Genomic DNA, 27,512 nt, shown 5'->3' on the forward strand with positions numbered 1-27,512 from the left:
CCTTAGCCGCGCTTCGATTTGCGCCGATTGTGCAGAACTACATTGAAGGAAGAGCGATGCATAACGTGCGCCTGTCTGCATGGATTGCACTCTTCGGCACGCGACACACACGCACGATGTATACACATTAAAGATACCGGGTTCCACTCGTCCCAGCAGATACAAAAGACGAGTGAACTTGTCGCGCGCTCTGCTAACAACTACCTTACGGGCATACAGTGCTCGCAGCGGAAAAATCCATCGTCCTTGCGCCAACCGCCGCATTGTGGCTTAAGCCAACCCCGCTAAACGCAAAGGCAACGAGAAGCTCCACAATCTATCAGCCGGGCTTATCGTAGCCAATGAGCGACTGATAGATGACATTGATCACCGCGTAACCTGAAAAGGAATGTCTCCGGTCTTGGAACTCGAACTAGAATCGTCCCTCCGCTTTCGGCATCAGTTCTTGGCACCTCACTACAGTTGCTCCTTGCCTGTGTGCTGCTAAGACTCGCGCGAATGCAGAAACGGTCGTACGGACGCTATAAACCCCAATTACGTTATAGGTAATGGAATATGACTCGATTTTGAGGGACTTTGATATATTTGACCAACTCGAATACAAACGGCAACTCCGTCTACCAAGATCTCACCAAGAGATGTCTCTTGGACCTACAAGGGTCTTAAGCACGTTTTTACAATTTAGTCATGTTTTCTCTTCAGAGTGCAAGACATACGCAATCCTTTGCCCATGAACCATTGTCTCAATGCCCTATTTTCACCTACGTTCATCGCTGTCATATTGGCGGCAATTGCTTCGGCTACACGCGGGTTTCATCGGCTATATGTCGCAATCAATCGTCTAATGGACCACAATGCTGCCTTTAGCGGAAAAGCATATACAAGTATAGTATAGCAATTTTTCTCGGCTATCAATTACGGTACAATTTGTTTATGGTAGCTTCTGGACCATCATGTTCGTGTTTGCTCCTTGTGGATGACATCGATCTCGATGGGTTGCAACTTGAACAAGATGTATGAAAGACAGTACCGCTCCATGCCTGTTATGGAGAATCGCAATGAATACTGTAGTTTGAACGAACCCATAGTCAATTGAATGATAGATTTTTCGGATCTGCATACTAGGCGAGGAATGATAGATGAAGAGCCAGGTTATATATGAGCATCCTCTCTATCTCTAGTACATCAGTATACCCATCAGCGTATTTTTTTGTCCTATCATAATCGGCTTGGAATGCTCGCAACCATGTCTTCAAAATCGACCAGATCGAGGGTGGTTTTGAGACAGGGTCGCCCTCTGGCAATTGGTCCTCGCCACATCGAGTCATCGTGCCAAACGCGTTTGACATATTCTGTTCTCGATTTTCGGCTTCCAATATGCTCGAAGTATTCTAGTCCACCATTAGACTTGCTTGAAACATGTGCTGTGACCGTCAGGCGTCAAGCTTGGGTTTCATAGGATGCTCTGAAGGCTATGTATTCTTGTACATCTAGGCTTAGTATGTAACATCTAAGTCATATACATGTATTTGTGACCGACGAGTCGAGTGTCTACATGCTCAAGACAGAGTATCAACCATGTCTCGTCTGATCAAAGCCGTGAAGCCAGTCCCGATTTGGCGCCATCCTCATTGAGTGCGGACCAGACGGTCAGCCCATCTTCCCATCGCTCGTCCAGCCACATATCCATTGTACCTCGAGCAGTCAATCTATGCATCCATTGTGGGCCCTTTTGTGTCCACTGTACATCATCGCCCTTGACAAATCTCGAGAAGAAAGAATTGATCTCTTCGACGACGCCCTTCTCCGCATCCGTCAATCCCGCCCCGAGTCCCATACCCCAGAACCAGATCGGCAGATCGCTCGCGTGCGTGACTTTCCACGCCGGCGGTAGCATGGCATCTGTGCACTTGGCTCGCCAGTCGATTCTGTATCTTAGTAGGTCCACTCCGACGGTGAGACCACCCTGGGCAAGTTTGTTGGCGAAGCCGCGCTCCATGGTGTGGACTTGGGTGTCGGCGTAGACTTTGCCGAAGAAGTCCTGCCAGTTCTTTGCCCATGCGGGTAGTCTGCGATCGGGGCAGTAGACGGACATGAGATTTTCGACGCAGGCTTCGGGGTAGTCGGCGACGAGGCGGTAGTAGACAGCTTGATAGGAGTTCTGGGGCTTGCGCCACTCACCGTATGAGAAGTGCTCGTCTCGGCATTCGCCATTCAGGATCTTGACGCCCCGGTCTTTGATTCGTCTAGCGAATGTTCCGTTGTTGATCTTTGTGAACAGTTCTTTGTCGATGAAGGCGCCATCGGACAGAGCGCGGAACTCTGATTTCGCAAGACTGTCCTGCACTGAAGCAATTTTGTCGGCCGGAACAGAACGCAAGCTGGCGAGCTTGTCTGATGGTGATAAAGTCAGGGGGATTTGTAGCGCTTCAAGGAGTTCATCAAATTGTTGCTGGTGCTCAGACATGAACTTTGGTTGCACACCTGAGCCGTTCGACCACATTATTGCGCGCTTGATTATTGATGACTCCTTGGGAAGGAAAATGTCATGAGCAAGTTGCTGGAATGTCGAGTAAGAGCCTACCTGAAGTCAATACAAACACGGTCATCTCGTGTAACCTTACTCACCTGCAGAGTATCCACCAACCGTGATATTCTTGGGATTGCCACCGAAACAGGAAATGTGATTGGCCGTCCATTCAAGCGCTGTTCTTTGATCCCAGAAGCCCATGTTTCCAGAACTCTCGCCATTCTTGCTCGCCTCATCTGCGAGCTCTTTGCTTGCGACAAATCCGAATACATTTAATCGGTATGCTGGCATTACAATCATGCACTTGAATTCAGTCTCACTTAACAAGGGAGCATATGCAGTACTCTGAAGATTCGGGTTTCCCCACTGCAAGAAGCCACCGTGAATGTAGAAAAAGATAGGCCATCCTCCAGCAGGTGGCTTGCCTGCCGGGATCCAAATGTTTACTTGGAGACAGTCTTCATCCCATAAGCTCTTGTCGGGTGGACCGAGATTTCCTGGCTGTGGACACACTGCTGTACCACCAGTGAAGCGGCTTGGATTTGCCTTTGTACCATACTTGAACTGCGAAGGTAAAGGACGTGGTCGACGGAAGCGATACGGACCAGTTGGAGGAAGCGCATAAGGGATACCACCAAAGTAGTGACAAAGAGCTTTATACGGTGCAGCAGAGTCCGAGACAGTGAGACCGTCTATGTAGCCCAGCGGGCCTGCTTGGAATGGGAAGAGAGAAGTGCTGTAGTTGGAAGGCATTGCGTCTTTATGAGAGATCTGGATGTAAAAAGAAGAATTACATCAATACTTACTTATCAAGGGTTTATGCTAGCTATATCCGTAAGTGATAGTGAGTAGATGCGGAGATGCGTCAGTCAACTTTGATTGATAACCGGCACCACGGCATAAGTTTAAGTTGGCCGAGGGCAGGTGTTGATTGTACGGTGCAAACTTGACAAACAATAATTAATGACCTTCGTGTGAACCACAGACCTCAATGTACTCGCAATATAGTAGATAGGCTTCACTGGCACACTTACCATTAAATATCACGGCGACATAGGAATACTCTATGATAGCAGGTCTTGTCCAACATCAAGTCACTTGCCTTGTCTTCTCCACACCCACGAGTAATGTATGAAAAAGCAACGCACAAGTACCTTACACTTATGGTTCATACATATATCACACCTTAAGCTGGTCTGATTAATTGCGACGCTGGTGACCCTTGCACCCTCACGTCCTTCAGTCTACTCACTGCGGTAGACTGAAGTATAAAGAACGACTCAATTGACAGCCTGCTTCTCGAGTTTGCTACATGTGCATCGTTGGCCCGTGACACTCACTGCTAGCACTGCCTTAACAACATGACAATCAACAGCTGCACATGCTGATGTTCTGACATCCTGCATGGTTCGCAGCTGTGATACATGACATTGTCCGGCCTGTTGTATGCCTAGACAACGAAGCATGATGAAGTCATTCTATAGCACATGAGAGCACAATGTGATATCCTCGGGAGTGTCACGCCTGCAATAGCAGATGCGGTGGCGACTTGGGCATAGTATGTTTGGAAATAGGTCCGTCTAGATTTCCTCTCTACACTTCAGCCACAAGATCAACTCAACCTTCAATTGAAAGCCCTCGATCGATACCGCTGTTAGTATGTCTTCGACATCCACTAAAGATATAGACGCCGCCCAGGTTCTTCTTACGCTTGCCGTAAAGAAGCCCCTTCTGAACGCGAGGAAAGGCTCTGTTCATGATACCGATGTTCCGGACTCTACAACGGTAGTCCCAGGTGCAACCCTTCCTCCTCCAACAGCCGAGAACCGTCCATCGGAAGCAAACGCTTCTGTCATAAACCCGGACGATCTTACAGACGAACGTCGTGAGATTACAGCTGAAGTAGCTTTTCACAACGCTCGCATCACTGCCTTCAATACTTTGCGAGGCCGATCTGATTACAACGACGATATACTACAGCAATTCAAGAGGGACTCTGCCCAGTCTTACTGCAATGACCGATGCAAAGCCTCTTGCCCCAAGTTCTTTACATGCTCGTTGCATTTGCTTCAGCAGACAGATACGCCTTGCGATTCCAAGCAGGAGTATGGCGCACTGAGCCTAGCGCGTGCTTCCGTGTCGCGTTACTTTGGACACAACAAAATCGAGTGGATGCAGATACCTTCGCGCTACCGCGTCTTACTTTGCCGGAAGCACTATCAGACCAGCAATTACGTTTGCCGTAAAGCACACTCGACTGGCGCCGCTACGCCTGTATCTGGGCCCGAGCATCACACTACTGCGAGTAATGTGATTGAGATGAAGTATAGTCTTCCTCTGACGCAACTCACACTCATCCGTCATCAACTTGCGAAGCTGGAAGAGTGGCGTGGTACTACCGAAGCCAAGTTTACCATCCAACCTACGACCGGCGTGCAGAAACGTATAGCTGTTTACCACAAGCTCTGTTCTCAAGGGCAGATCTCATCTGTGGAAGCAGCAGCCCGGGTAGATTCTACACGCAGAAGCAGCAACCCTAGGGCCGGACCCACCGCTGAAGAGAAGACCTCGGTCGAGTTCGTCGTCGCTTTTGACAACCGCTTTGGCGCCGAAAATGTAGGACCTTTAGAGACCGGTGCCGCTGTCGACTTTCTCGAGGCAAAAGTGAGAGATGGAACACTCAAGACCTTGCCAGCAGTGGAGTTTCTCTTACAGTGTAGACCTTCGGACAAGCAGCGAGAGAGACGTGTGAAGCATTTGTGGAAAGCAAGCAAAGTAGAGATGCTGAGGATCCCTGTGGAATTGGCACCACAGAAAAGACGTAGGGAGAACGTAGATGACGATGATGATGCGGCTTCTGAGACTGATGGTGGCCAAAAGACGATCAAGAAACTGAAGACAGGATAAGAAGAGGGGTCAGATATTGAGATGTCATACTGAAACTATACCGTTGTCGATGAGATCTCGGATTAGTCGAAAGAAGGTTTTATGGAGGAGAATATGTTAGAAATCATTGACTTGGGAGGATGGAGAAATCTGCTTTGATATTTTATCACATCAGTAGAATTATCACTATATCTTTAATTCTACCACACCCATGGGCGAGGTATTGACTTCTACAGAGGGTATATTATACCCACAACTATAGAGTGCAACTCTGTCAGCTTTGTATTCGACCATCCATCATGAATGCTGTACATCCGAAAGTACGGTGACATACAGTATGGTATATTTCTGCAATTCGCGCTGATGACATAAGCCTGAAGCACGTCCGTCAGGCATCAAGTGCATCCCTTGTTTAGATGATAAGCCATCCATTTCATGCCGAACGACTCGCTGTACAGCAATATGCCATATATGTTGTCTTATCCGATAAACTCAGGCCTGATATATATATCTACGCAGACTCAATCTATGTCATCAATATGGCAGACGAAGGTACTGTCGTGTACGAGAGGGATCTGCTGTGCGAACGATGTCGTCAAATGCCTCCAATAATGGAGCTTGAGGCCTATACCTCTTATGGGCTGCATGAATCCTTTGAAAGTTTCATTTCCTGCGCATGTCCATTCTGCGTCTGGCTTCATAAGTGCATCAGGACCAATCATCCGAAGTACAGAGACCATATCGACGGTCCGCGACGTGTTGCAGGGCTTGCCAACGACTCATCTGTTAATCTGCTTGTACACCAAACGGAGGTCATCCAGACGACCATCATCATCCAGGTAGGAGGTTCATTCGCAGGCTTCAGCATGGAACTACCACTGTTTGCAGATCCAGGTAAGCGACGATTTGCCATCCTCTGACATTCAGGAGTGCACCTGTTTCTAGCGAATTACCCTGATCACGGAATGGTAGCTTGTACTACTTCATGAGCAGGAGAAAACAAATAACAATACGTCTAATTTGTATCGAACCAGGTACAACCTCTGCATCCCTCATCAGAGGTAGACGCGTTGGTCATGATCCATCATCAGATCTAGTATTTGCGTTGATTCATGCATGGATCGAACAATGTGTACATAATCATCCTACTTGTAAACCGCCCACACAAACTAGATTACCATCATATGTCATAGACGTCGGATCTGAGGAGAACCCAGCGCTGCATTTAATGGAGACGAAAGGTACTTCTTCTTGTCGCTACATCACCCTTAGCTATGCTTGGGGTGTCTCAGAACAACCCATCATGCTCAAGGAAGATAACCGCGATGCTCTACTGGAATCCATTGCAGAAGACCGTCTACCGAAAACATTGAAAGATGCCATACTTATTACACGAAAACTAGGCGTGCCGTATATATGGATCGATGCCCTGTGCATAGTCCAGGACAACAAAATCCAAAAGAAAGGCGAGATAGCAAAGATGAAGCATATATTCGGTGATTCCTTCCTCACGATCCAAGCGGCCAATGCTCACTCCGTGCATGAAGGAATACTGAATCCGCGAGCGAACTATGAAATTCCACCTCAGAAGCTCCAGCTGTGTCGTTACGACCAGGCATTTTGTTTCCTCATGTCAAGAGATCTCTCAAGTGAGCTGGGCGCAACAGAAACAAGAGCCTGGTGTTTCGAGGAGTCAGTTCTCCCTAAAAGATTACTGATCTTTGCCAAGGAACAGATCATGTTCAAATGCGATCAAGGGGTGCAGCTGGAGGATGGACGGATAACAGGAAGCACGACCTCGGCCAATGCTATAAAGCTCAAACCTTGGTTCAACGGGTTGCCACTTGCAAAAGAGAAAAGAGTGCCAGACACCAAACTCGATGCATTGAAGGCGTGGTACAACGCTCTAGATCTACATTATACACCCAGACTACTCACAAGCCCACACGATCGTCTTCCGGCTATCGGCGGAGTCGTAAAGCAGTTCCAACCTTGGATCGGTGGGCAAATTCTTGCTGGAATCTGGAAAGCAGACATGATCTGGGGCCTGCTCTGGTCATCTCACAACCACATCGTCGGATTGTGGGTCAGTAAAGAACTTTCGACTTACTGGACAAATCGCAAACATAGTAAAATCAAGAAACCACGGCTCCACGCACCATCCTGGTCGTGGGCTTCCTTAGATGGGCGCACTATACATAAGTTCGCCGCGAGATTGAGCTCAGACACCCAAAGAGCTCAGATACTTCGCTACCCTGAATCGAAAGACGACTCTGCTCTAGGTGATCTCAAGGATTGGACACTAATCATGTCCGCTCCACTGAGAATTGCTCATCGTCTGCCTTATGTCGAGCAGAATGTAGAGCTGAGGAAGAAGCTGACCTCCGGTCGCGGCCTGAACTACCCAGGTCTGCACCGAGGCGAGCTCGCGGAGTTTCTGCTCGACGCACCAGATGATGGGCACATCGCTGGTATAGCCTGCTACGACATCTTGCAAGATACCCCAGACAAAGTGTGGTGTGCCCTATTCACCACGACATGGGGGGTAATGCTCGAGCCAATCGACTCTTCATCCTTCGACCTCGACAGCACTGAGATGAGCTTTGATCAACTCAATCTAGACCCTTCGTACCAGACATTCCGGCGTGTGGGCACCTTTCGTACCTATAAAGAGGAGGAAACACAGTGGATCCTCGAGGAACATAGAACGGAATTTTGCATTATTTGACGAAACGATATAGACACGCACTGACGTTTATGGAGATGACAATTCAGAAGCGGACCAGCATTCGCCCCCAAGGTTGAATACCCAAATACTATCACGTTGAGATTCATCCCTGTTTGCACATGTTTTTGCATCACTTTAAAAGCACCTTCATTAAATCATCGTTCACTGTGGCTAGCGAGTGAGCCGCAATTGTCCAGTTCATTGACTAGACAGGCAGTATAGCGACCTCATCTTCCTATCTTTCTCTTTTGTTTCTGATGAGTTCTTTCTTTTCCAGCCTCTCGCACCCGGATGGATATGGATCCGCAGAGAGAAACTGTACCTCCCACGCAGAGAACAGGATAACCAGTCCACTTCAACAAGCACAAAGCGCAGCGCAGCCACGAGGCACCAGCCCTCTTGAGTCAAGATCTCAAGCAAGCAGCGACCATATCTACACACCTCTGAAGCAAGGCACAGCACCTTATTCTCTCAGTATAACCCTATAAGAAGTAGCGAAGGTTCGGTCGTGTGCCTGGTGGGTGTTCCTCTTTTCTAGAGAATGCATGCCCGGGGCGACGGCCAGATTTGGTGATGCATGGGACCTTGTTTGTCGTGCGGGTTATACACGCTGCTGCTTCGGGCTCTTCGAGAGAGGTATGTATGGAGCTTGTTGCGCTGTTCATTACTTGGATTTTTCATTTTCTCACTCACTTGTATTTTCTCACTTTGGTCCTTCCCATTGACCACCACTGCTACTTGACCACAAAGGGCTGGACCTCCCAATGAGTAGATACAAGAAAGCAACCTCCCCCCGATCTTCACTTCCAACTCGAACTCTGACATATCGATCCGAGATGGCAAGGAGCCCGAGGGTTGACATACATACAACCTGCCAAAGTCCGCACTACCTTGTTTTTGTTTTGCTCTCACTGGTGTTCGTCAAAGCCTTCTTCTGAAATGGCTAGCTATGTGCTTTACTCTGCTATATTCTGCTTGACGCCGAGTTTGTTTTTGCTCTGCTCTTGCTATATACGTGACTCTCTCTTTTAAAACCCGTCTGACCCACTGTCGTATGACCTGCATGTTCATGTAATCGGACTTATTGTTACTAGCACAAGGTAATTAGTGCCCTTTAGATAGCAGTGCAGAAGCGAGTAAGGACCAGAGACTTAGAACGAGGTTTCAAGACGAAATGGAGCCGAAGACAAAGACTTGACCGAAGTCTCGGACCGAAGTCTCGAGACTGTTCGAGAGCTAAGCACCAGCATGAATATATATGTGAGATGGGACAACAGGAAGAGAAAAGGTGACTGTGAGTGAATATATATATAAATATTGTGTGGATCTTTTCATCATCCGAGCTCCCACACCTTTTTCGAATGATATATAGGGGGATTTATTGTAACGAACATGGACTATAGGGGATATCTAAATTTCAGAGAAGAAAGAAGCAGAAGCAAAAAAGTGCATCCAGCCAGCCCAGGAATGCTTTCCTTTTTCCTTTCACATGCATGACACAACAGCAAGCCAGCTAGTCAGCCAACCCGACCACAAGAAAACGTCGTGTTCGCCCATCCGTCAAGCATGCCAGATACGAGCAGAAAAGTGTGGGAAGGAAAGACAAGAAAAAGAAGAATCGACAAAGAGGAGAAGCATGCACATCGTCATGGCGAGCACCAGTAAGGCCAAGAAGCTGCTGCCGCCGCCAGTGGAGCCTCGTCATAGCTTCAAGGACTTATCAAAAACGTCTAGCGAGAAAGCCTCGTTCCTGAAGGTATCTGACCCTTCAGCGGCGGGGTATTTTCTTCGTGCTTCGACTTCGTCCTCGCGGATCTCCTCGTCATGAGTGATTACTGGGCTCTGAGGTAGCGCGGGTACGACTGCTACGCTACTTCGACTGCTTGCTGGGCTGAGGTTCTCGCCTTCTGAGGAGTCGGTCAGGTCTATGCTTGGCGGTCGTGAGACATCGCGGCTGACGAGCACGCGAGCGGTAAAAAATCCTTTGACACCGTTCGATAGCCAGATGATCTCACCACGCCGCAAGGAATCGATAGGGACGTAGCCGACGTAACAGAGACCGTGTTCGATGGCCCATCGTCGCGTCGTGCCTTGCTGACCTCCGCAATCGTTATGCGGTGTCACCCATTTGCCGTCACGGTGGAAATAAGGGGTCGTTATGCTGCCGTCCATGATGAAGTTGTCCTTGTTGTAAAGTAAAACTTCCTTGGCGTCTTGGTAACTCTGGATGCCTGCGCAATGCCGTGCGTAGTTGTACATTGTCCGGTAATACGTCTTGTCCCGCGTATATGCCGTGTTTCGCGTAGGTAAGACGTCGAGGACGACTTTGAAAATCGGTTTCGTCGTGCCCGCGGAGTGAGATTGCTTGTTCAACTCGAAAGTTTCGGGAAACAACAATGCAGGTTTCGGCGATAGGATTGGGTCTATGCCGAACTCGACCTTTCCGTTGTGTCGAAGACATACGCGGACCTGTTGATAACGTCAGACACCACTGACGGTAGCGACAGAGTTCGGACACGCGAGTAAGATCGGCAAGTGGTCAAGAGTCATGTTCCTGCGCAAAGTGGCAAAAATCTACGGAAGCGATTGGCTGGAAAAAATGCACCGAATGATGAAATACACCAATAGGGATTCAAGGGGAAATATGCAAAGAATCGAGTCTGCATCAGATATTCGCACGCATGTCGCCGTGACAAGTAACAAGAGAGGGGGTGGAACAAGATGTGGGGAAAGTGCATGTGTACATGTGGACTTACCTTGAATGGGCACTTGTTACCGGATTTCCTTTTGTGTTCGGCCACGGCTTTTTCAACGCGGTTAAACAGTTCGACAGGACCTTTCAGGGTTTTGTCCATGTTGTACCACCCAAGGTGATCGGCAGCGCATATCAGTCGTTCGTAGTGATACTTCATGAGATATGCAGAGACACTGGCATCCGGACAGTTGGTACACGGGGGGTTGTGCGCCTTTCCGCTGTTGAACGAGTTTCGCTTGATGGGGCCGGATTTGAGGTTGCCAGCGTCGTAGCGCATCGAGGTGAAGACATATTGCTCGGCTATGGGGATTTCCTCCAGCATGGTTGTTTATGTCGTATCAATGAAACTGGATAAGTGTATTGTTAAGCTGTAGATGAAAAAGAAAATATGTGCAGAGTGGAGACTGGATTGATGGCAAGTAGTCCGAGTTTCAAATTGCATCAAGCATCGCTGGTGGTGCGAGAGTAGTCGCGGAGAAGATGACTAGCAGTGTTGTATATCATGCAGGAGAAGGGTGTAGGGACGGGGCCATCTTAAGAGCGCCCTGAAAGGCGGTCGCGCGCACCTGATATACCAGGTGGGATGAGTTGCGTGATGTTTCTCGAGGAAAAGAGATGTCAATAGCGGCGCCAGGCAGGCTGGAGAAATGACAGGAATTATGTAGGGGCGAAGCGGGTTAACAATCGGGTGGAACGGGGCGATGGATTTGTGTCGCTTTCGCACAAGCGCGAGCAGCGATAGGCCCAACCGGCGGTACGACGAGACGCTGATGAACGCCCGCAACGCAGTCCAGCCAAATACCCTCGCCGTTCTACCCGACTTCTTGTTCCGACTGACCAATCTTGGCAGATGTCTAGAAACACGGAGAAGACAAAACGTTGGATATATTAAAGCATGACGGCAGAGTGCAGGATTATTGGGAGTCCAAGAACAATCGGGAGATCTCAGGTCTAGCTATTTGATCTACTGTACTCTCTCCATAAGTCGCTAATTAGTCAGGCTTTGCATGCAGTATCGGTGAAGCGAGGGTGCTTGTCTTGTCGAAGCTGTTGAACATGGCGATCATCAGGTAATCAGCTAGCTGGCTGTGGCAACGTGCAACAACAACAAACCCGTCCGCGGCGCCGGAAGTGTCAGGAAATAACTTGCTCCGGTTATTACATGAGACGGAAGCAGCACAGCAGCAGGATGGACGATGATGATGATGATGAATTGTGAAACCGAACAGACTACAAGTACGTAAGGCAGGAATACCGCGGTGACAGCCTGCTACAGTGTTCCCCGTTAAACCGTAGCGGTGTCGCAACGGGAGCTCGGATCATGATATCAGCGAGGGTGGAAACCATCTCGATACAGACAAAGTTGATGGTCAGTGTCCAGGGAGATCCTGAGCAACCTTGAACTGCAATTGGCGACGGCGAGGTGTGGAGCAAAGTCGCGCGTCACAAGGCTTGGCATGAGGCGACGGTCACGGAACGGACCTCGCTGGACACCTCATGATCGTCTATGCCATGTGAGGCATCGACTCGGTCTCGGGGAGAGCGAGAGACAGAAGAAGAGAGAGTCACGAGGATGATCAGGCAACCACCAACGACAGTAGGTCAGAATCATGAAGGTGCACAACTGGGCTCATTGAATAGAATCTGAATCTGAATCTGAATCTGAATCTGGGTCTGAGCCATACTCAGCTTTACTTCTGCACAGTAGAGAGAATACTGCATGTCTCCGTACAAGATATCAGGTCAAAGGTCACCAACTCAAGCACAAGCTTTCACAGCACAGCTTCAAAATCAGAAGATTATTATATCCGTGCCTTCGTCATACAGTAACAGTCCCGTCGCGCACCCGTTCACACTTATCGGCACCAACACCATAATTTTTTTCCCCCATCGTTGCGCACAGCATCTCTGAAGCCGCAACTGCCGCAAGGAAACAGAGTGTTGTATACTTTTTCTTGTAAAATAGCTGCATCGGGCAGACTCCAGCAGTGATCGATCATGCCTGCCTTGCCACAGTCCGGTGTTGACCAGGTGAAAGTCACACTTGAGCCGACATCGTCATCACTATTCGATCGCATCAGCAATTGGGCATCTGAGCACAAGGGCGCCGTCTATACCATTGCCGGTGCCACGTTAGTCGTCAGCGCCGCCGGTGTTGTATATTATCTGTCGGACTCGACACCCAAACTCACTCCGGACGAGGCTGCCGAGAGGAAGAAGGCGAGAAAGCAGAGGAAGGCGGCCAAGAAGCATGCTGGCGCTCAGGCAGAGGCTGCTCCGGCAGAGAAGAGCGAAGCAGGTGGGTTTTGATCTTTGATCTTTGATGAGTCGCTCTCGATGCTGATTGGTCTTCGTTTCCTTCTCACAGCCAAGCCAGCGGCAGCAGCACAGGCATCGGTAGAGGCAGAAGATGAGCTCCCGCAAGTCACAGAGTCCAGCGTGACCTCGTTGTCTGAGCAGCAAAGGAAAGACTACGCTGCCAAATTGAAGGCGGCCGGCAACAAGGCCTACGGCTCAAAAGACTACAACCGCGCAATTGACCTTTACGGGCAGGCCATCCTGTGCAAGGCGGATCCTGTTTTCTACTCTAACCGCGCCGCTTGCTACAATGCCATGTCTGACTGGGAGAAGGTCATCGAAGACACCACTGCCGCCATCCAGCTCGACCCGGAATACGTCAAGGCTCTGAACAGACGGGCGAACGCTTACGAGCAGTCGGAGAAGTACAGCGAGGCTCTCCTCGACTACACGGCCAGCTGCATCATCGACGGCTTCCGCAACGACACCAGCGCCCAGGCCGTCGAGCGTCTTCTGAAGAAGGTCGCCGAGTCAAAGGCTGCCGCCATTCTCAAGGCCAAGGACAAGAAGCTCCCCAGCCCTACTTTCATCTCCAACTACCTCCAGAGCTTCCGACCCAAGGACGCGCCGGCTGCTCTCTCAGACTCGGCCGATCTGCCAGCCGAGAGCGGCAAGTGGTACCTCCGCAAGGGTCTGCAGGCCATGCAAGTCCGCACCGGAGACGCCTACGCCGAGGCCAACTCGTCCTTCGAGAAGGCCATCGAGGTCGGCGACCTTGGTGAATCTGAGGGCTACGCCTACAACATGCGCGGAACCTTCCACTACCTCCGCGGCGACGCCGATGCCATTGACGACATCAACAAGGCCATTGAGCTTGACCCTGCCCTGATCCAGTCCTACGTCAAGCGCGCCAGCATGCACCTCGAGGGCGGCCGTCGCGGAGAGGCCAGCGCCGACTTCGAGACCGCCCTGACCCAGGACGACAAGGATCCCGACATCTACTACCACCGCGCACAGCTGCACTTCATCCTGTCCGAGTTCGGCGAGGCCGCCAAGGACTACCAAAAGTCCATCGATCTCGACCCCTCGTTCATCTTCTCGCACATCCAGCTCGGCGTCACACAATACAAGATGGGCAGCGTGGCCTCGTCCATGGCCACCTTCCGCCGCTGCATGAAGAACTTCGAGACCGTGCCCGACGTCTACAACTACTACGGCGAGCTCCTGCTCGACCAGCAAAAGTACCAAGAAGCCGTCGAGAAATTCGACCGCGCCGTCGAAATGGAGCAAAAGGAGCGCGTGACCGGCATGAACGTGCTGCCGCTGATCAACAAGGCGCTCGCCCTCTTCCAATGGAAGCAGGACTTCACCGCCGCCGAGGACCTCTGCCAAAAGGCTCTCATCATCGACCCCGAATGCGACATCGCCGTCGCCACCATGGCTCAGCTGCTGCTGCAGCAGGGCAAGGTCACCGATGCGCTGACGTACTTTGAGCGCGCCGCAGAGCTCAGCAGGACCGAGGGCGAGATCGTCAATGCGCTGAGCTATGCTGAGGCCACTAGGACGCAACTCGAGGTAAGTCTTTCTTTTTCTTTTGTTTCAAGCTCTATCATTCTGCCGAGAAAGCATTCTAAATCGTTTCTGTCGCAACAGGTCCAAGAAAAGTATCCCCAACTCGCCTCTCGTCTCTCGGGCATGGGCGCCGGAGGCCCCCCGGGAATGATGAGGTAAATCAAAAATCGGGGAAAAGATGCACGAGTCGAATGCCTAAAGCGCCCGATGAGAGCAAAGAAGAAGCAGCACCATACACTTGCGAGGAGGGCGACAGACGTGGACCGGGAGGAGAAGGAGATGGGAAAATACTTGTAAGATTGTAGAAGACGAAAAGGCGGCAGCAGCGACAGAAGAGGAGAGGTTCTGCCCGCAGTCGTGTTGTGTGCGAGAGCAAAAGAACGAAAGAGGGAGATGCAGAGAATATAACTGTCAATACATTACCACTCGACACCAAAACCATATATCCTTTCTTTATGAAACTTTTGTCGCTGGAGGGCCCGTGGAAACACTCTGATGAGCGAGTACATCTGTCATCCAAAAGAAAGGTGAAGAAGCAAAAACAATAGCAACAGCGGTGAGAAAGATGTCTTCTGTCGCTCATACACACACGCGCTATATAACGGCTTCTCCTAACCTTTACTCTCTCCTTCGCAGTCACTCCCTCCCTCTCATGCGACTGCCATTATTTCGACATCGAAACTCGAAACCAGTCTCAAAGAAAATCTACGACCCTTGAGCGAGTTGCACGATGAGACTCGCCGCAACGTCCATGAACGGGAACGGACTGGAAATGTCCTTTTCGTCAGTGGCTCTGCCGGCGCCCATGAAGCCCTCGTCCAAATCCTCATCGTCGGCGTCCGAGTCTTCGTTGCGCCATTCGTCTCTGTCGTTGGTCTTCTGCCCGTCGTCTCCATTATAATTGCTCGCATTATGACCATCGCCGCTTTCGCCGCCGCTGCTGCCGGACTGATGGCGGACCTCTCGCCGTAAGCGTCGCACGAGGCGTTCGTAGCCCGCACACTTGAAGTCGACCATGTAGCTGTCCGCCTCTATACAATACAGCTGAATGGTCACGTAGACCCACACGCTCTCGTCCGGATTGGGATAGTTGTGGCTTCCGAAGCTGTTGCTGGCCCCACGGCGGAAGGAAGAGCCGCCCGTCGAACCCACAGAGCCGGGAAAGCCATCTTTGCCGCCACCAGCGCTGGTGCCTGTGCTGGTGCCTGTACTCGTGCCTGTGGCTACATTGTCTGTCGATGCGGATGCGGATCCATGGCTGCTGACTGCCGTAAGGGGAGGCGTCGATGCTGCAGGGGAAGCGTTGAGAGAGGCAGATGAACCCATTGTTGAGGAACGTCTGCGGCCGGCTTCGCTGAGGTCGACGCGTGACGAGTGGGCTGAAGATGGGTGCATGACGCCTGGAGGAAACATACCGTCCTTGCGGAAACGTGCATTGATGACCCAAGGATCTCCCGGGATATGGTAGCCCCAATCATTTCTGGGTCCGTGGCGTTCTCGTCCGCGCTGTTCACGACGTCTCTGCGCATTGCTGCTGCGATGGCCACTGTTCCGAGATGGATCAGACGTGGAAGGGTCCGGACCCTGACCATCCGAAGACGACGCCGACGCTGTCCTGGAATGGCGAGCCTTGCGCGCGGCGCGCTCTTCCTGCGTCGCGTACTCGGGATCTGTTCCACTGGCTGGATCAGAGTCCGAGTATTCAGGACTCTGCGAACCTTCCCTTTCCTCTCGACGCGATGTGCGTCGGTCGCGTTTGCTCTCTCGCTCGGGGCTTTCATCCCCGGAATTGCCGGGTCTTCGCGGTCGTGGACATTCCCACACAGCGCCCATGGCCTTGAGAGCCTTGTAGATGGCGAGCATGGCTTCAGACGGGCTGTTGCGTGAGCGAATACCAAATTGCCACTTGGACGGTTTTGGCTTCTTGACGACTTCTCGGGGCGGTAGTGGAGTCATCATCTCCGGCTTGTCACGGCCAGCCATGGGGTTGATTCTGGACTGGGGTTTCAATCGGCGCAGAGCCGCGACACGCTGATCGTCGTCGAGAGGGTGATCCGAGACGGCAAAATCGGGATGACTGTCGGCCACGGGCACCTGACCCTTCATGAAAGCCTCGTGGAATCCGGGAAGAGAGGATGGCAAGATGCCTATCGTAGTCGTGGGAGGGCGAACTTCGTGATTCGAGCTCGTAGACCCGTGACGGGGATGCTCGACATTCTGCGAGACAGGCGTGGCACCTGTCGAAGGGCGACTAGTGGGCGGAGTCGCGAGCTTGGTGGTGAAAGTCGGAGGAGATTGCGCAAGCCAAGGTTGAAGATCTGGATTAGAAGCAAGAGATGCTAGGTCAATAGTCAGTTCAAGAGAAAAGGGGACGAAACGAAATCCAAGGACCTACGGTTTGCTTTCATGATTGTGTTCTCCCTGACGATGAGGTAGGCGTCCTTGATGGCGCTGGGCTCATCCTTGGCGAGGGCTTCTTGCACATCGTCCTTGGCGTATCCCATTGTCTTGCCGAGTTTGCTCACGACATTGTCATGCAGTTTCTCCTTGACGACGGCGGGCTTGTTGGGTGCGAGCTTGTTGGGGTCGATGGCCTTGTTCGGGTCAACGCCGGTGTCGAGGAACTCTTCGACGGGCGGCTCCAGGTAGTCGGGGATGTCCTTTGTGAACCAAGGATCTTGTCGAATCTCCTCGATGGTGATTCTGGTGACGGGGCTGACTTGCAGCATGCGCTTGATGAGTCTGGCAGCGCCAGAAGATATGTAATTGGGCATGTGGTATGTACCTGACTGGATCTTCTTGAAGAGAGTTGGGATGTACTCGTCGTCGAAAGGCAGGCGTGCGCAGAGCAGAACATAGAGGATGACGCCACAACTCCAAACGTCGACTTCTGGACCAGCATACAGCTTTCCTCCGACAACTTCGGGGGCGGCGTAGTTGGGACTGCCACAGCTGGTCTTGAGGAAATTGCCGTCGGTCATGATGTTGCTCAGACCAAAATCGGCAATCTTGACATTCAGAGCGTCGTCGAGCAGCAGGTTCTCAGGCTTCAGGTCTCGGTGGACAATCTTGTGCCTGTGGCAATACTCGACGGCGCAGACAATCTGCTGGAAGAACTTGCGGGCCTGCTCTTCTCGTAGTTTGCCATGGTCGAGGATGTACTGGAACAGCTCTCCGCCGGCATACTCGAGGACCATGATGATCTCCTTGGGGGTGGTGATGACGGTGTACAGCTTGATGATGTGCGGATGTCTCAGCAGTTGCAGGTATTGGATCTCGCGCTCGATGCGACCCGCCATGTCGCGGGTGACGAGCTTCTGTCTCGAGATGATTTTCAGGGCGACCTTCTGGCCGCTGACTTTGTGTACGGCAAGCTTGACCTTGCCAAAGGAACCTTCTCCCAGTGTCCTGACGATGTCATATTGCCCCAGTCTCGTCTTCATTCTGGTCTGGCCGTGTGAGGATCGTGGTACCTGACCCATCGGATTGGGTGCCTGAGGAGGGCGGGTGTCCGAGTCTTCTCTTGTGTTGGCGGGTCTGCGAGCATGAGAGGTTGTCATGGACAGGGAGAGATCGTCATCGTCAAAGGCGGACGCCATGGTGGATCGACTCTACCCAGCGGTGGGGGCGGAGGTGGTGATGGGAAAGACCAAGACCAAGACCAAGACCAATGGGGCTCCAGGGCGGTCTCTTGCACGACGTGCCTGAGAAAGAATGAGCCGAGGATGCGAGTGCTGGGAAATTGAGCGGGTAGTGGGGCTGGAAGATGTCGGCAGCGACTCGCGAGACAATGGACAAAGGGATTCGGGGTCAGGTTTCGGCTACTGCGATGCGATGGAGCTATCGGCCGGGAATGGCGTCGAGTGGATTGTGGAGAGGAAGGCGACACTTGATGATGCCCAATGCGAACAATGCTTGATGCTTGATGCCTGGCCTCTGATGCTGCTCGGTACTCGGTGCTCGATGCTGTTTGCTGATGACTCGTATCGTGTATCTTGTGGCTTTCGTGATGATTTCCTCTGATCTGCGCGATCGCTGTATGCCTAAGCTGCAGGGTCAGACTCTTGTTGTGGGCTTATGCAACACTTGAGAGTTGGTTGCGTGACAGAGTCAGAGTCAGAGTCGTTAGTGATGCAGGGCACGTGTATTGGATCCCGGGGGGGGGGGGGGGGATATACAACAAGTGGCCGAAGTGCAGCAGAGCCGGGCGCTTTGGATTGGGCGACAACAGATGGAAACAGCTGTGGTTTGAAATGTGGCTTGGAGGAAAATGATGGAGATGGTGTTGGTCGAATGTAGTTGTGGTTTGCGATGGCTCAATACTGCCTGTGGTGCAGTGATCGAGTCACTTTCCAAACGGGCATGTGCAGCCTGTTCCTGCAGCTTTTGGGCTTTTTTCTGTCGATTGGTCGACTGAAGGATGGACTGATGTCGTGCTGCTCTGAGACAGGAAGGATGTCGCTCTATCATGTAAGGTACCTTGAGGTGACTTGCTCTCGACGCCGTTGCGCAGCACTCAACGAGATCAGATCAATATTGAAAGTACAGGGACAACAGCAGCAGCAGCTAGAGAACAGACAAGTGTGTCAGCAGGTGAGGTCGTTGGCCTTGTCTCTGATCTCGATATATCGTGTGCGTCTGCAGAACGACCGACCGATAGATAGCAACAGTGCAATCTAACGACACCTTTTCTGTCTATCTCACTCTCTCTACTTGCTCTGCATACCGTACTGCTGCAGAGGCGCTGGCTTGGACTCTGGACGCTGGAATTTCGGGCTCGTGCTTTCGTGCTTGTGCTTGTGCTTGTGCTTGTGCTTGTGCTAGAGCGGGGGTGAAAAGAGTGGAATGACGTCCGGCAAGTCAACCGACGTCAACCATACAAGTACCTGACCTTACTTTACCTAAGGTAGAGACCTACCTCACTTGGTCCGCAGCAAGGTACATGACTATAGAGTACTGCGCCACATTAAACTGTGTCTGCGGGCCGCCAGACTGCTAGGTATACAAGTATGGTATACCTTCTCCTCCCCATCCATATTACATTTCCTGGACATGCCCGAATGCACTGTCGCTGGATCTACCTCTAGCGACGCACATGCTGTACGGATTTACCGTCAGAACCTTCCGCTTACTGTAGTTCCCCGCTCATCCGTTCACCATCAGACCAGCACAAAAGAAAGAGGACATCATTTGTTTGTTTGATGTGACTACGGGGTATTTGAGCTACCGAATAACAGGTACCATACTATACTTTTCATGCATCACATCCACGCTTTCTGCACTTGTACCAGACCACCCTTTTGTTCCTACAGGTACTGTACTTCATTCTCCCGACTGCTCTGTGCTCTGTGCTTTTGCTGAGGATTCGAAATGTGGAGGCATCAAGCGGGGCAACCTGGCCTGAGCACGCGACCGGGCCTTTCGAGTAAAGGTCTTTGTACAGTACAGTACACGAATGTCGACACTTCGAGAATCACCTTGCCTCAGCGTCAACATATTCCCGATGGCGTGTTTTCTTCGTATCAACCATGCTGTGAACATCATGTGTCGCTGTGGTATCACATTACCGATACATAATACATAGGCATGAATACTGCCCCTTGCCGCGGATGCTGTCGTATCTCGCAACAGTCGCATGACTACCTTACGTCGAGGACGCCCACATCCGCGTGTGCCCGGCTTCCTTGTTGAGAATCAAGACAATGCAAAGCAAAGCACCGCGGCAAGGCAGATGTACGCGAGCATGGACTAGTACCGGAGCAGCATCACATCGCCTTGCATCAGGGTAAGGTAGGTAGCCTGCAGGTCAGGCACGCCGAGCTAGCTCACCATGGGCACACATGCACAATCGCACACCCTGCATCTCTAGTAGGGGGCGCTATCATGAGACCGCTAGCACAGTACTGTACTTGTATCACAATCCATCCCGAGTTTCACAACCCCTGATCTAGAACATTCGTCCACAATGGTGGTGGTAGTTTGACATCCTTATCCAATTGAAAAGCATCTTCGACGCAGACTGCTGAGCTATCCTACTTGTCTGCAAATCCGCAGTGCTGAGATACAGTACTTCCCAGTCCGCATATTGTTGTGACTTCCAGTCACCTCGAAGGCAGCAATGCTCTAGTGCAAACCTTGCTCCTTCCGACATGCTGACAGCTTGTGACAGCTCTTGGCTCAAATCTCTCGCGATAGACTTGATATGCATGAATCAATTGTTGCCAAGTCGCACATATCAGCCCGATCGCAGCTATCACACCTCTGTCGGGTCATCGATCAGGAAGACGATTTCTTCAGCTGCTGAGTAGATTTCAAATCTGCCCTCCTTGTTGTAATCCTAGTCATACTTTCATGCAGCAGGCTCAACACAGTCGTGACCCTCCACTTCTTCACACCATAATTGGACGACTCATATTCGACTCGGTATGCTCTTCCGCGTATTCTTTCACTTCTCATACAAGTCCTATCTTACACTCCCCGCAAGTGCTCTGTGGCTACTTGCTTCCTTCAGCTTCGAGTTGTTTCAGTCGTTCGATCAGTTTGGTGCGAAGGTAGCTAGACAAGCCCAGTCTGTATCATGTTTGTCAGCCTTTCGTCACATCATCAGATTCACTCCTGCAGCGCCACGCCGACTTACATGCCCTCCCTTGTGACGATCCGATATGTGCCACTTTCTTGGTACCCTCCGTTCTCGCCAACGAAGTTGCCAATGCTGTCCACCTCCAAGCTCCCGAAGATGTCCTCTGGCCAGGCCGTCCTTCCGTAGTCAGGTGGGTTTCTCTGATCGCTGACATGGATGTATCCTCCTCTACCCGCACCACCGGCACCGCCTTGCGAGCTCGCACCACCCGCTCCGTCGCCGCCGGTGCCACCGCCTCCACCACGGACGACGCTCTTGCGCTTCTTGGTCCGTTGGTGTTGCTGCGGGAAAAACACCCCTCCGCTACCGAGAGAGGCGCCGGCTGTGCTGGCATAGGCCCCTGCCTGTGCAATGACATCTGGGTCTTTGGTTGCGTTTTCTTTGATTACTGAATGCAGGATGCGCAGGAAATTGTGGTTCTCTTCTAGCGAGTCGGGAGTCGGTGAGACCTGGGTTGTCGTGCCGATCGCAAGGGCGCCATTTGGAGGTGATGTCGATAACAACGAGAGAGTGTGTGTTGTCGGCGATTGCGAGTGCACATACTTTTATTCGATCATGTGGTTAACACATTGTCGATGTCCTTGACCCTGCTATGGCACACTCACTATGTATGGGTTGTTCGGTAGCGTGGATACTGCTCTGCGGTATATCGACGAAATTCGCGAGGCGGCCCGCCATTGATGATGTGTTAACAGCATGTTGCGGTAGGTTTGTGATGCGAGTGATATAAGATGGTATTATCCAAGGCTACGAAAGATATTCCAAACATAAACCTCGAACATTATTTGTTCAGTAAATCCGAGGTTCATTGGACGTGAAGCTCTGGCCACCAAGGATTTGCTTCTATGACGTTTCCTTTCTTCATTCCGTTTATCAAAGGCGTAAAGAGCTTTATGCCCGCTGTGCGCAAAGTGACCGAGGTTGCCCTGCTCGAGCAGTTCTTTGTTCTCGCAATTGATATATTGTGTTTGATAGTATTATACATGTTCTCTTCACAGATAACATCAAGGGAACGACACGCAAGTCAGCACCAAAGGTCAAACGAAGATTAAGAATTGAAAAGGCACTAGGTCAAATAAAGTCCGAAGCCGAACAGACGCTACGGCTGAAGACGACAGCAGACCATACCACAAATGTCCGCCCATCTCGACCCGGGCCGACCAGAAAAGAGCTTCTACGGTTCAGTCTTCTGATAAATCCCCCCACGGCCGAAATCGCATCCGTTGAGCCAACCAAACCTGTGCTGCAGAGCCGATCCAACTCAATCAACGGCTCCTCTCTGGAACAAACGCACCTTAGCCAGCCTGCCAAAAAAGCTTACTGTGGTGGAAATAATGTGTTTCTGTTGATCGTATGGATGTGCGTTTGCAGTAATCTGCTCAATAAATTCTACCCGTGACTCATTACTTCTTGCTCGAGCACACAACTGTAATGGTCTGATTTGTTTTCTTGATCGACGTAATGTTGTAATCGATAGTTTTACCCTTCACATCTCTCGTGCTCGTATTGTGTTGGCCGTCCATCTTTTCACGAAGGCAGATTGACTCGTTTCTCGGGGTTCGAGTGGCTTTTTATCTGATCAAGCGATAAGCGAGACCCTACGTCCGTACTCGATCGGTGTTGGACATGATGCAGAGATCCGGGCCTAGCAAGACCTCTTTCAAGCATTCGAAAAAACAGGAACCATCCCAAGTCAGAGAAACGCGTGTCTCTGAGGATGTAGAGACGAGTCTCGAGGCTACACATGATGCTCGCTTGAAGAAGATCTTTCGGTATCATGACCTTGGACATACTAGACACGAAACATCTCACTTACAAGTGTCGACAGGAAAATTGATCGCAGGATCATTCCTCCCTTCTGGGTTCTTTACTTTCTTTGCTCGGCGATAAGAAGTAATGTCAGTCTGGCCCAGACCATGAACAGCGCGCAGCATCACTCGCTGAAGGATGTGCTGCACTTGACTCCCAAGCAAGTCTCTACTGGTCTCGCACTGTTTTATGTGTGCTATGTCGTCTTCGACTGCCCTAGCAACTTGATCATGAGCAAGCTGAGTCCCCATGTCTGGATGAGCAGGATTGTTATCAGTGTTGGTATCATTGGGACATGCATGACTGCCATGAAGGCTGCCTGGAGTTTATAGTGAGTGTTCTTTATTGCTTACCGCTTCATACATTGACTGACTCTCCATTCCAAAAGTCTGCTCCGTCTTTTGCTGGGTATAGTCATCGCGGGAATGTGGCCCGGAATGACCTACTACCTGACTCTCTTCTATCCACCATCTCAATGCGCCAGACGTATCGGTCACTACTACACCGCCGCGCAAGTCAGCGCAGCAGTGGTCGGACTTGTCTCTGCTGGCTTCCAGAAGATGGACGGCCTCGGCGGTCTTGTCGGTTTCCAATGGATGTTTCTCATCTACGGCTTACTAGCAGTGATTCTCGGTTTCGCCCTGCTCTGGTGGCTCCCTCCCCGACCAGTCATCCCTGGAAGTGAGACGCAAAAGGCAAAACCACAAGGCTGGAAGAAGCTTTTGCCACGAAGTCCACCTGCGCTGACGGGTGACGATGCTCTCTTGCACTACCAGGAGATGAGCAGAGTGTACCAACGACCCGCGTGGGGCTGGAAGGACCTCGGTCGCGTGTTGATTGACTGGCGCCTCTGGCCTCTGACGCTCATGTACTTTGGAGTCGTCGGAGTCGGTAAGTCTTTCTCATCTTTCGTTACCTCATCGCTCTACCACACCTCACCAGAACTAACAGAAAGAAAGGCATCGGCGTCCAATCCTACGGCACAGTGATAATCCACGCCATCAACCCCTCTTTATCAAGCATAAACCTATCTCTCCTCTTCGCCCCAATCTGGATCTGCGACCTGATCGCCATCCTCCTGATCACCCCCTTTTCAGACAAATACCACCACCTCCGGCCCTTATTCTTCATCTTTCCAGCCCTGATAATCATGGCGGGCCTGCTCATAACGACCTACTCGAACTCGACGGCCTCCTGGTCGCGCTACGGCGGACTACTGATCGTAGGCTTCGGACTCGGGCCCACCGTGCCCGTCACCATGACCTGGACTTCGGAGATCTTCAGCACGAGACACGGAGAAGTCGGCGTCGCGGCCGCCACCGCACTGGTTTCTGGCTTGGGTAACCTGGGCAGTATCTTGACGACGTATGCGCTTTATACCGGTTGGCCTGAGGATGCGAACTCGGAGGAGCCGTACAGGAAGAGTAATCTTGTGGCGGTGGGTATTGTGGGACTGAGTATTGTCAGTTGTGCGCTTATGAGTGTTGTGTTGAGAGCCAAGGGGGAGTTCGGGGGGAGGCGGTCGAAGGTGGAGGGGTCGAAGAGGTCGTCTGTGTCTGGTTCGTGAGATGTGAATACACAAGATGGGCGGGTGGCATGCCGAAGAAGGGGGTTGGTGTAACGGTTCTGATGATGGGAGACTTATAGATATAGATGAATATAATGGAAAAAAGTACGATTACAGGAAAGCAAAAGATATGGGACTTGGAGATCATTCGCCAGCCGCTTGTGCTTGTGACCACTTTTGTGCGTTCACTCTATTCTCTATGTATATCTCTTAGGTCCACCACAACATATACAACGAACCTTTCATCCTATCAAAAAGCAAGTATTTTCCCATCTACTGAGCAACCGGAAACCCAATCCCAAGCAACAGCGCAGGCTCCTCGACACTATGATGCTGATAACTCAAAACCCCGACACCACCGGGTTCCATCATGAGACTCAGCCCGAAATCCAACGGATACCCCAACCAGCGCTTCGCAAAGCACCTCGTGAAGTGCCCGTGAGCGACGACCATGATGTCCGCGGGGGCTTCGCCGTTCATGTTGGGAGCCTGCAAGGCACGGATTTTGGCGATCAGCGCGTCGCACCGCTGCGTTACCTGCGCGGGGCTCTCGCCGTCGACGCAGCCGTCGCGCCAGATGTCCCAGGGGCGCGAGGGCGAGTTGAGGCCTTGGTCTTGACGCAGCTGTTTGATCTCTTTGGGCTTGAGGCCTTCGTAGGCGCTGGGGGTGGACTGTCAGCCTTTCCTTCTTTTCTTACTTTTCATTTATTCCTTCTCCGTGGATAATGGATAAGGGAGGGATAAGAAAAAAAAACGCACCCATAATTCCACTCCTGCGCCAACTCCTCGGTCTCGAAAACGCCCTTCTCCTTCAGTTCCGCAATCGTCTCGCCGCCGAACAGCAGCTCTGCCGTCTTCTGGGCGCGGCCGCGCGGACTCACGAATAGCTTGGTCAGTTTGGCTGGGTCGACGAGTTTGTTGGATCCGACTGCTAGTGCGCCTGTGCCGCGGACTTGGTCTTCGCCGTGCGCGGTCAGTGGGATCTCGGTCTTGCCTGTGTGTTTGCCGGATTGAGACCATTCTGTCTCGCCGTGGCGCACCAGGAAGAGGCGCGGGGTTGAGGCGTCTTTGTCGGGCATTTTGCTTTTGGGGGCCGATGTTAACTGATGAGTGTGATGTGTTTGTGTAGAAGTGATTGGGGTCGGTAAAGCCGGGGTTGGGAAGTCGAAAGAGGAAGACTAGAAAAGAGACACTGCTAGGTCATGTCATGTGGCATGACTATAGGGAAAGTGGACGAGGGTGCTTTTGACTCATGTATATTCTTCGTCTCTCAAGGGGAAAAGTAGTCGTTTGTGGAAAAGCAGGTGTACTCGAGTGAAGGAGATTTGGATGCTTACGAATATCAATCAAAGACCCCGTCTACTATATCCTCACGGTGAGGCGGTTTGTTTTATCAAGTAAATAATGTTTACCATTGATACCTCAGTTTTGTCCACTTTGGTATAGGGAGATAGAGGGGTGATGCTGCGATAAGATGCGATAAGATAAGAACGATAGCCTCATCTCATACTGCACAAGTAAATGCCTCGGATTGAGGGATATATCTATATCTACCTCGTTCCCTCTGAATCATTGCCTTGATCCTTTTCATCTCTTGTTCCATTGGGTGCAGGTAGACCTGAGGGTGAGAAACTAGTGTGACTGACCATATTCATATCTTTCTCTGTTTCTTACAATCATCTCCATCACTATAACATCTCCATCATGTCTCCCGCCCGCGTGTCCCCGCCACCGCCTCAGGACCTCGGTCAAGGTCTCACCAAAGAGCAGCTCGCTTTCTGGGACACGAATGGCTATCTATTGGTCCCCGATGCATTGTCACAAGACCAGACCAAGGGGCTGTTGGCAGACGCATATAAACTGCTCGGTGACTTTTCCCTCGATGACCATCCCATGACCAAGTTCAGTACGGGCGAGAAGAGCGATCATGTCGGGGACAGCTACTTTCTCGAGTCGGGCGATAAAGTGAGGTTTTTCTTCGAGGAAGGTTAGTGAATTGAAACAAAAGAAAGAAACATGGGAGAAAAATTGACAGGATGCCTCACTCAGACGCTTTTGACGCCAATGGCAACCTCACCAAACCCAAGGAGCGCGCCATCAACAAGATCGGCCACTATCTGCACTCTCTCCACCCTTCATATGCCGACGTATCCATATCATCACAAAACGCCGCCATCGCCCAATCACTCGGCTTCCACGATCCTCGCGTGCTCCAATCAATGATCATCTGCAAACAGCCCGAGATTGGCGGTCGCGTTCCTCCTCACCAAGACAGTACATTTCTCTACACCGATCCTCCTTCGGCCGTGGGCTTCTGGTACGCATTGGAAGACTGCACAATCGACAATGGCTGCCTGTCATTTGCAGCCGGGTCTCACAAGCGCGCTCCAATCCGCAGCAGATTCGTGCGCATATCAAGCCAAGGAGAAGACGGAGCAGAGTCGACAACAGGCACCGGCTTCATCGAGAACAACACCTCACATTGGCCGCGCGGGCTCGAAGAAGACACGGAAGTAAAGAAAGAAGTCTACGATCTCGGCCAAGTGAAAGCGGGCACTTTGGTCCTGATCCACGGCAACCTGCTGCACAAGAGCGAGAAGAACACGAGCAACAAGGGACGAATGATTTACACTTTCCATGTCATCGAGGGCGAGAATGAGTACGATGCGAGGAACTGGCTGCAGCCTCCTTCTTCTGGCTTCTCGAAGCTGTTCTGAGCCATGTATC

At 51.4% G+C, this 27,512-nt stretch overlaps 8 protein-coding genes across 9 annotated transcripts; 3 read left to right on the forward strand and 5 right to left on the reverse strand.

Moving 5' to 3' along the window:
• Positions 1-1,591: 1,591 nt before the first annotated feature.
• Positions 1,592-3,283, reverse strand: AAFC00_000850 (uncharacterized protein; the record flags this gene model as incomplete). Its single annotated transcript, XM_069347574.1, has 2 exons — positions 1,592-2,580; positions 2,629-3,283. The coding sequence occupies 2 exons, from the start codon at positions 3,281-3,283 to the stop codon at positions 1,592-1,594; spliced, it is 1,644 nt and encodes a 547-aa protein (XP_069203420.1).
• A 6,562-nt stretch (positions 3,284-9,845) lies between these two features.
• AAFC00_000851 (uncharacterized protein) lies at positions 9,846-11,221 on the reverse strand (the record flags this gene model as incomplete). The annotated part of the gene is made up of 2 exons (XM_069347575.1): positions 9,846-10,613; positions 10,901-11,221. 2 exons carry the CDS (start codon positions 11,219-11,221, stop codon positions 9,846-9,848), a joined length of 1,089 nt encoding a protein of 362 aa, XP_069203421.1.
• Positions 11,222-12,897: 1,676 nt separating this feature from the next.
• Positions 12,898-14,928, forward strand: AAFC00_000852 (uncharacterized protein; the record flags this gene model as incomplete). The annotated part of the gene is made up of 3 exons (XM_069347578.1): positions 12,898-13,198; positions 13,268-14,772; positions 14,851-14,928. The coding sequence occupies 3 exons, from the start codon at positions 12,898-12,900 to the stop codon at positions 14,926-14,928; spliced, it is 1,884 nt and encodes a 627-aa protein (XP_069203422.1).
• A 546-nt stretch (positions 14,929-15,474) lies between these two features.
• On the reverse strand, positions 15,475-18,368 carry AAFC00_000853 (uncharacterized protein; the record flags this gene model as incomplete). The annotated part of the gene is made up of 2 exons (XM_069347579.1): positions 15,475-17,108; positions 17,165-18,368. 2 exons carry the CDS (start codon positions 18,366-18,368, stop codon positions 15,475-15,477), a joined length of 2,838 nt encoding a protein of 945 aa, XP_069203423.1.
• A 2,895-nt stretch (positions 18,369-21,263) lies between these two features.
• AAFC00_000854 (uncharacterized protein) lies at positions 21,264-22,107 on the reverse strand (the record flags this gene model as incomplete). Its single annotated transcript, XM_069347580.1, has 3 exons — positions 21,264-21,339; positions 21,407-21,951; positions 22,015-22,107. 3 exons carry the CDS (start codon positions 22,105-22,107, stop codon positions 21,264-21,266), a joined length of 714 nt encoding a protein of 237 aa, XP_069203424.1.
• Positions 22,108-23,035: 928 nt separating this feature from the next.
• Positions 23,036-24,785, forward strand: AAFC00_000855 (uncharacterized protein; the record flags this gene model as incomplete). 2 transcript variants are annotated; one of them, XM_069347581.1, is made up of 4 exons in its annotated part: positions 23,036-23,181; positions 23,238-23,549; positions 23,607-24,109; positions 24,178-24,785. In XM_069347581.1, 4 exons carry the CDS (start codon positions 23,036-23,038, stop codon positions 24,783-24,785), a joined length of 1,569 nt encoding a protein of 522 aa, XP_069203425.1. The 2 variants fall into 2 exon arrangements, with proteins under 2 accessions (XP_069203425.1, XP_069203426.1); XM_069348416.1 differs by having other exon boundaries at positions 23,039-23,181.
• A 273-nt stretch (positions 24,786-25,058) lies between these two features.
• Positions 25,059-25,864, reverse strand: AAFC00_000856 (uncharacterized protein; the record flags this gene model as incomplete). The annotated part of the gene is made up of 2 exons (XM_069347582.1): positions 25,059-25,446; positions 25,545-25,864. 2 exons carry the CDS (start codon positions 25,862-25,864, stop codon positions 25,059-25,061), a joined length of 708 nt encoding a protein of 235 aa, XP_069203427.1.
• A 625-nt stretch (positions 25,865-26,489) lies between these two features.
• On the forward strand, positions 26,490-27,502 carry AAFC00_000857 (uncharacterized protein; the record flags this gene model as incomplete). The annotated part of the gene is made up of 2 exons (XM_069347583.1): positions 26,490-26,772; positions 26,835-27,502. The coding sequence occupies 2 exons, from the start codon at positions 26,490-26,492 to the stop codon at positions 27,500-27,502; spliced, it is 951 nt and encodes a 316-aa protein (XP_069203428.1).
• Positions 27,503-27,512: the final 10 nt, after the last annotated feature.

This window comes from Neodothiora populina (assembly GCF_041146345.1).
Source record: "Neodothiora populina strain CPC 39397 chromosome Unknown canker_contig_12, whole genome shotgun sequence".
Lineage (NCBI taxonomy): Eukaryota > Fungi > Ascomycota > Dothideomycetes > Dothideales > Dothioraceae > Neodothiora > Neodothiora populina.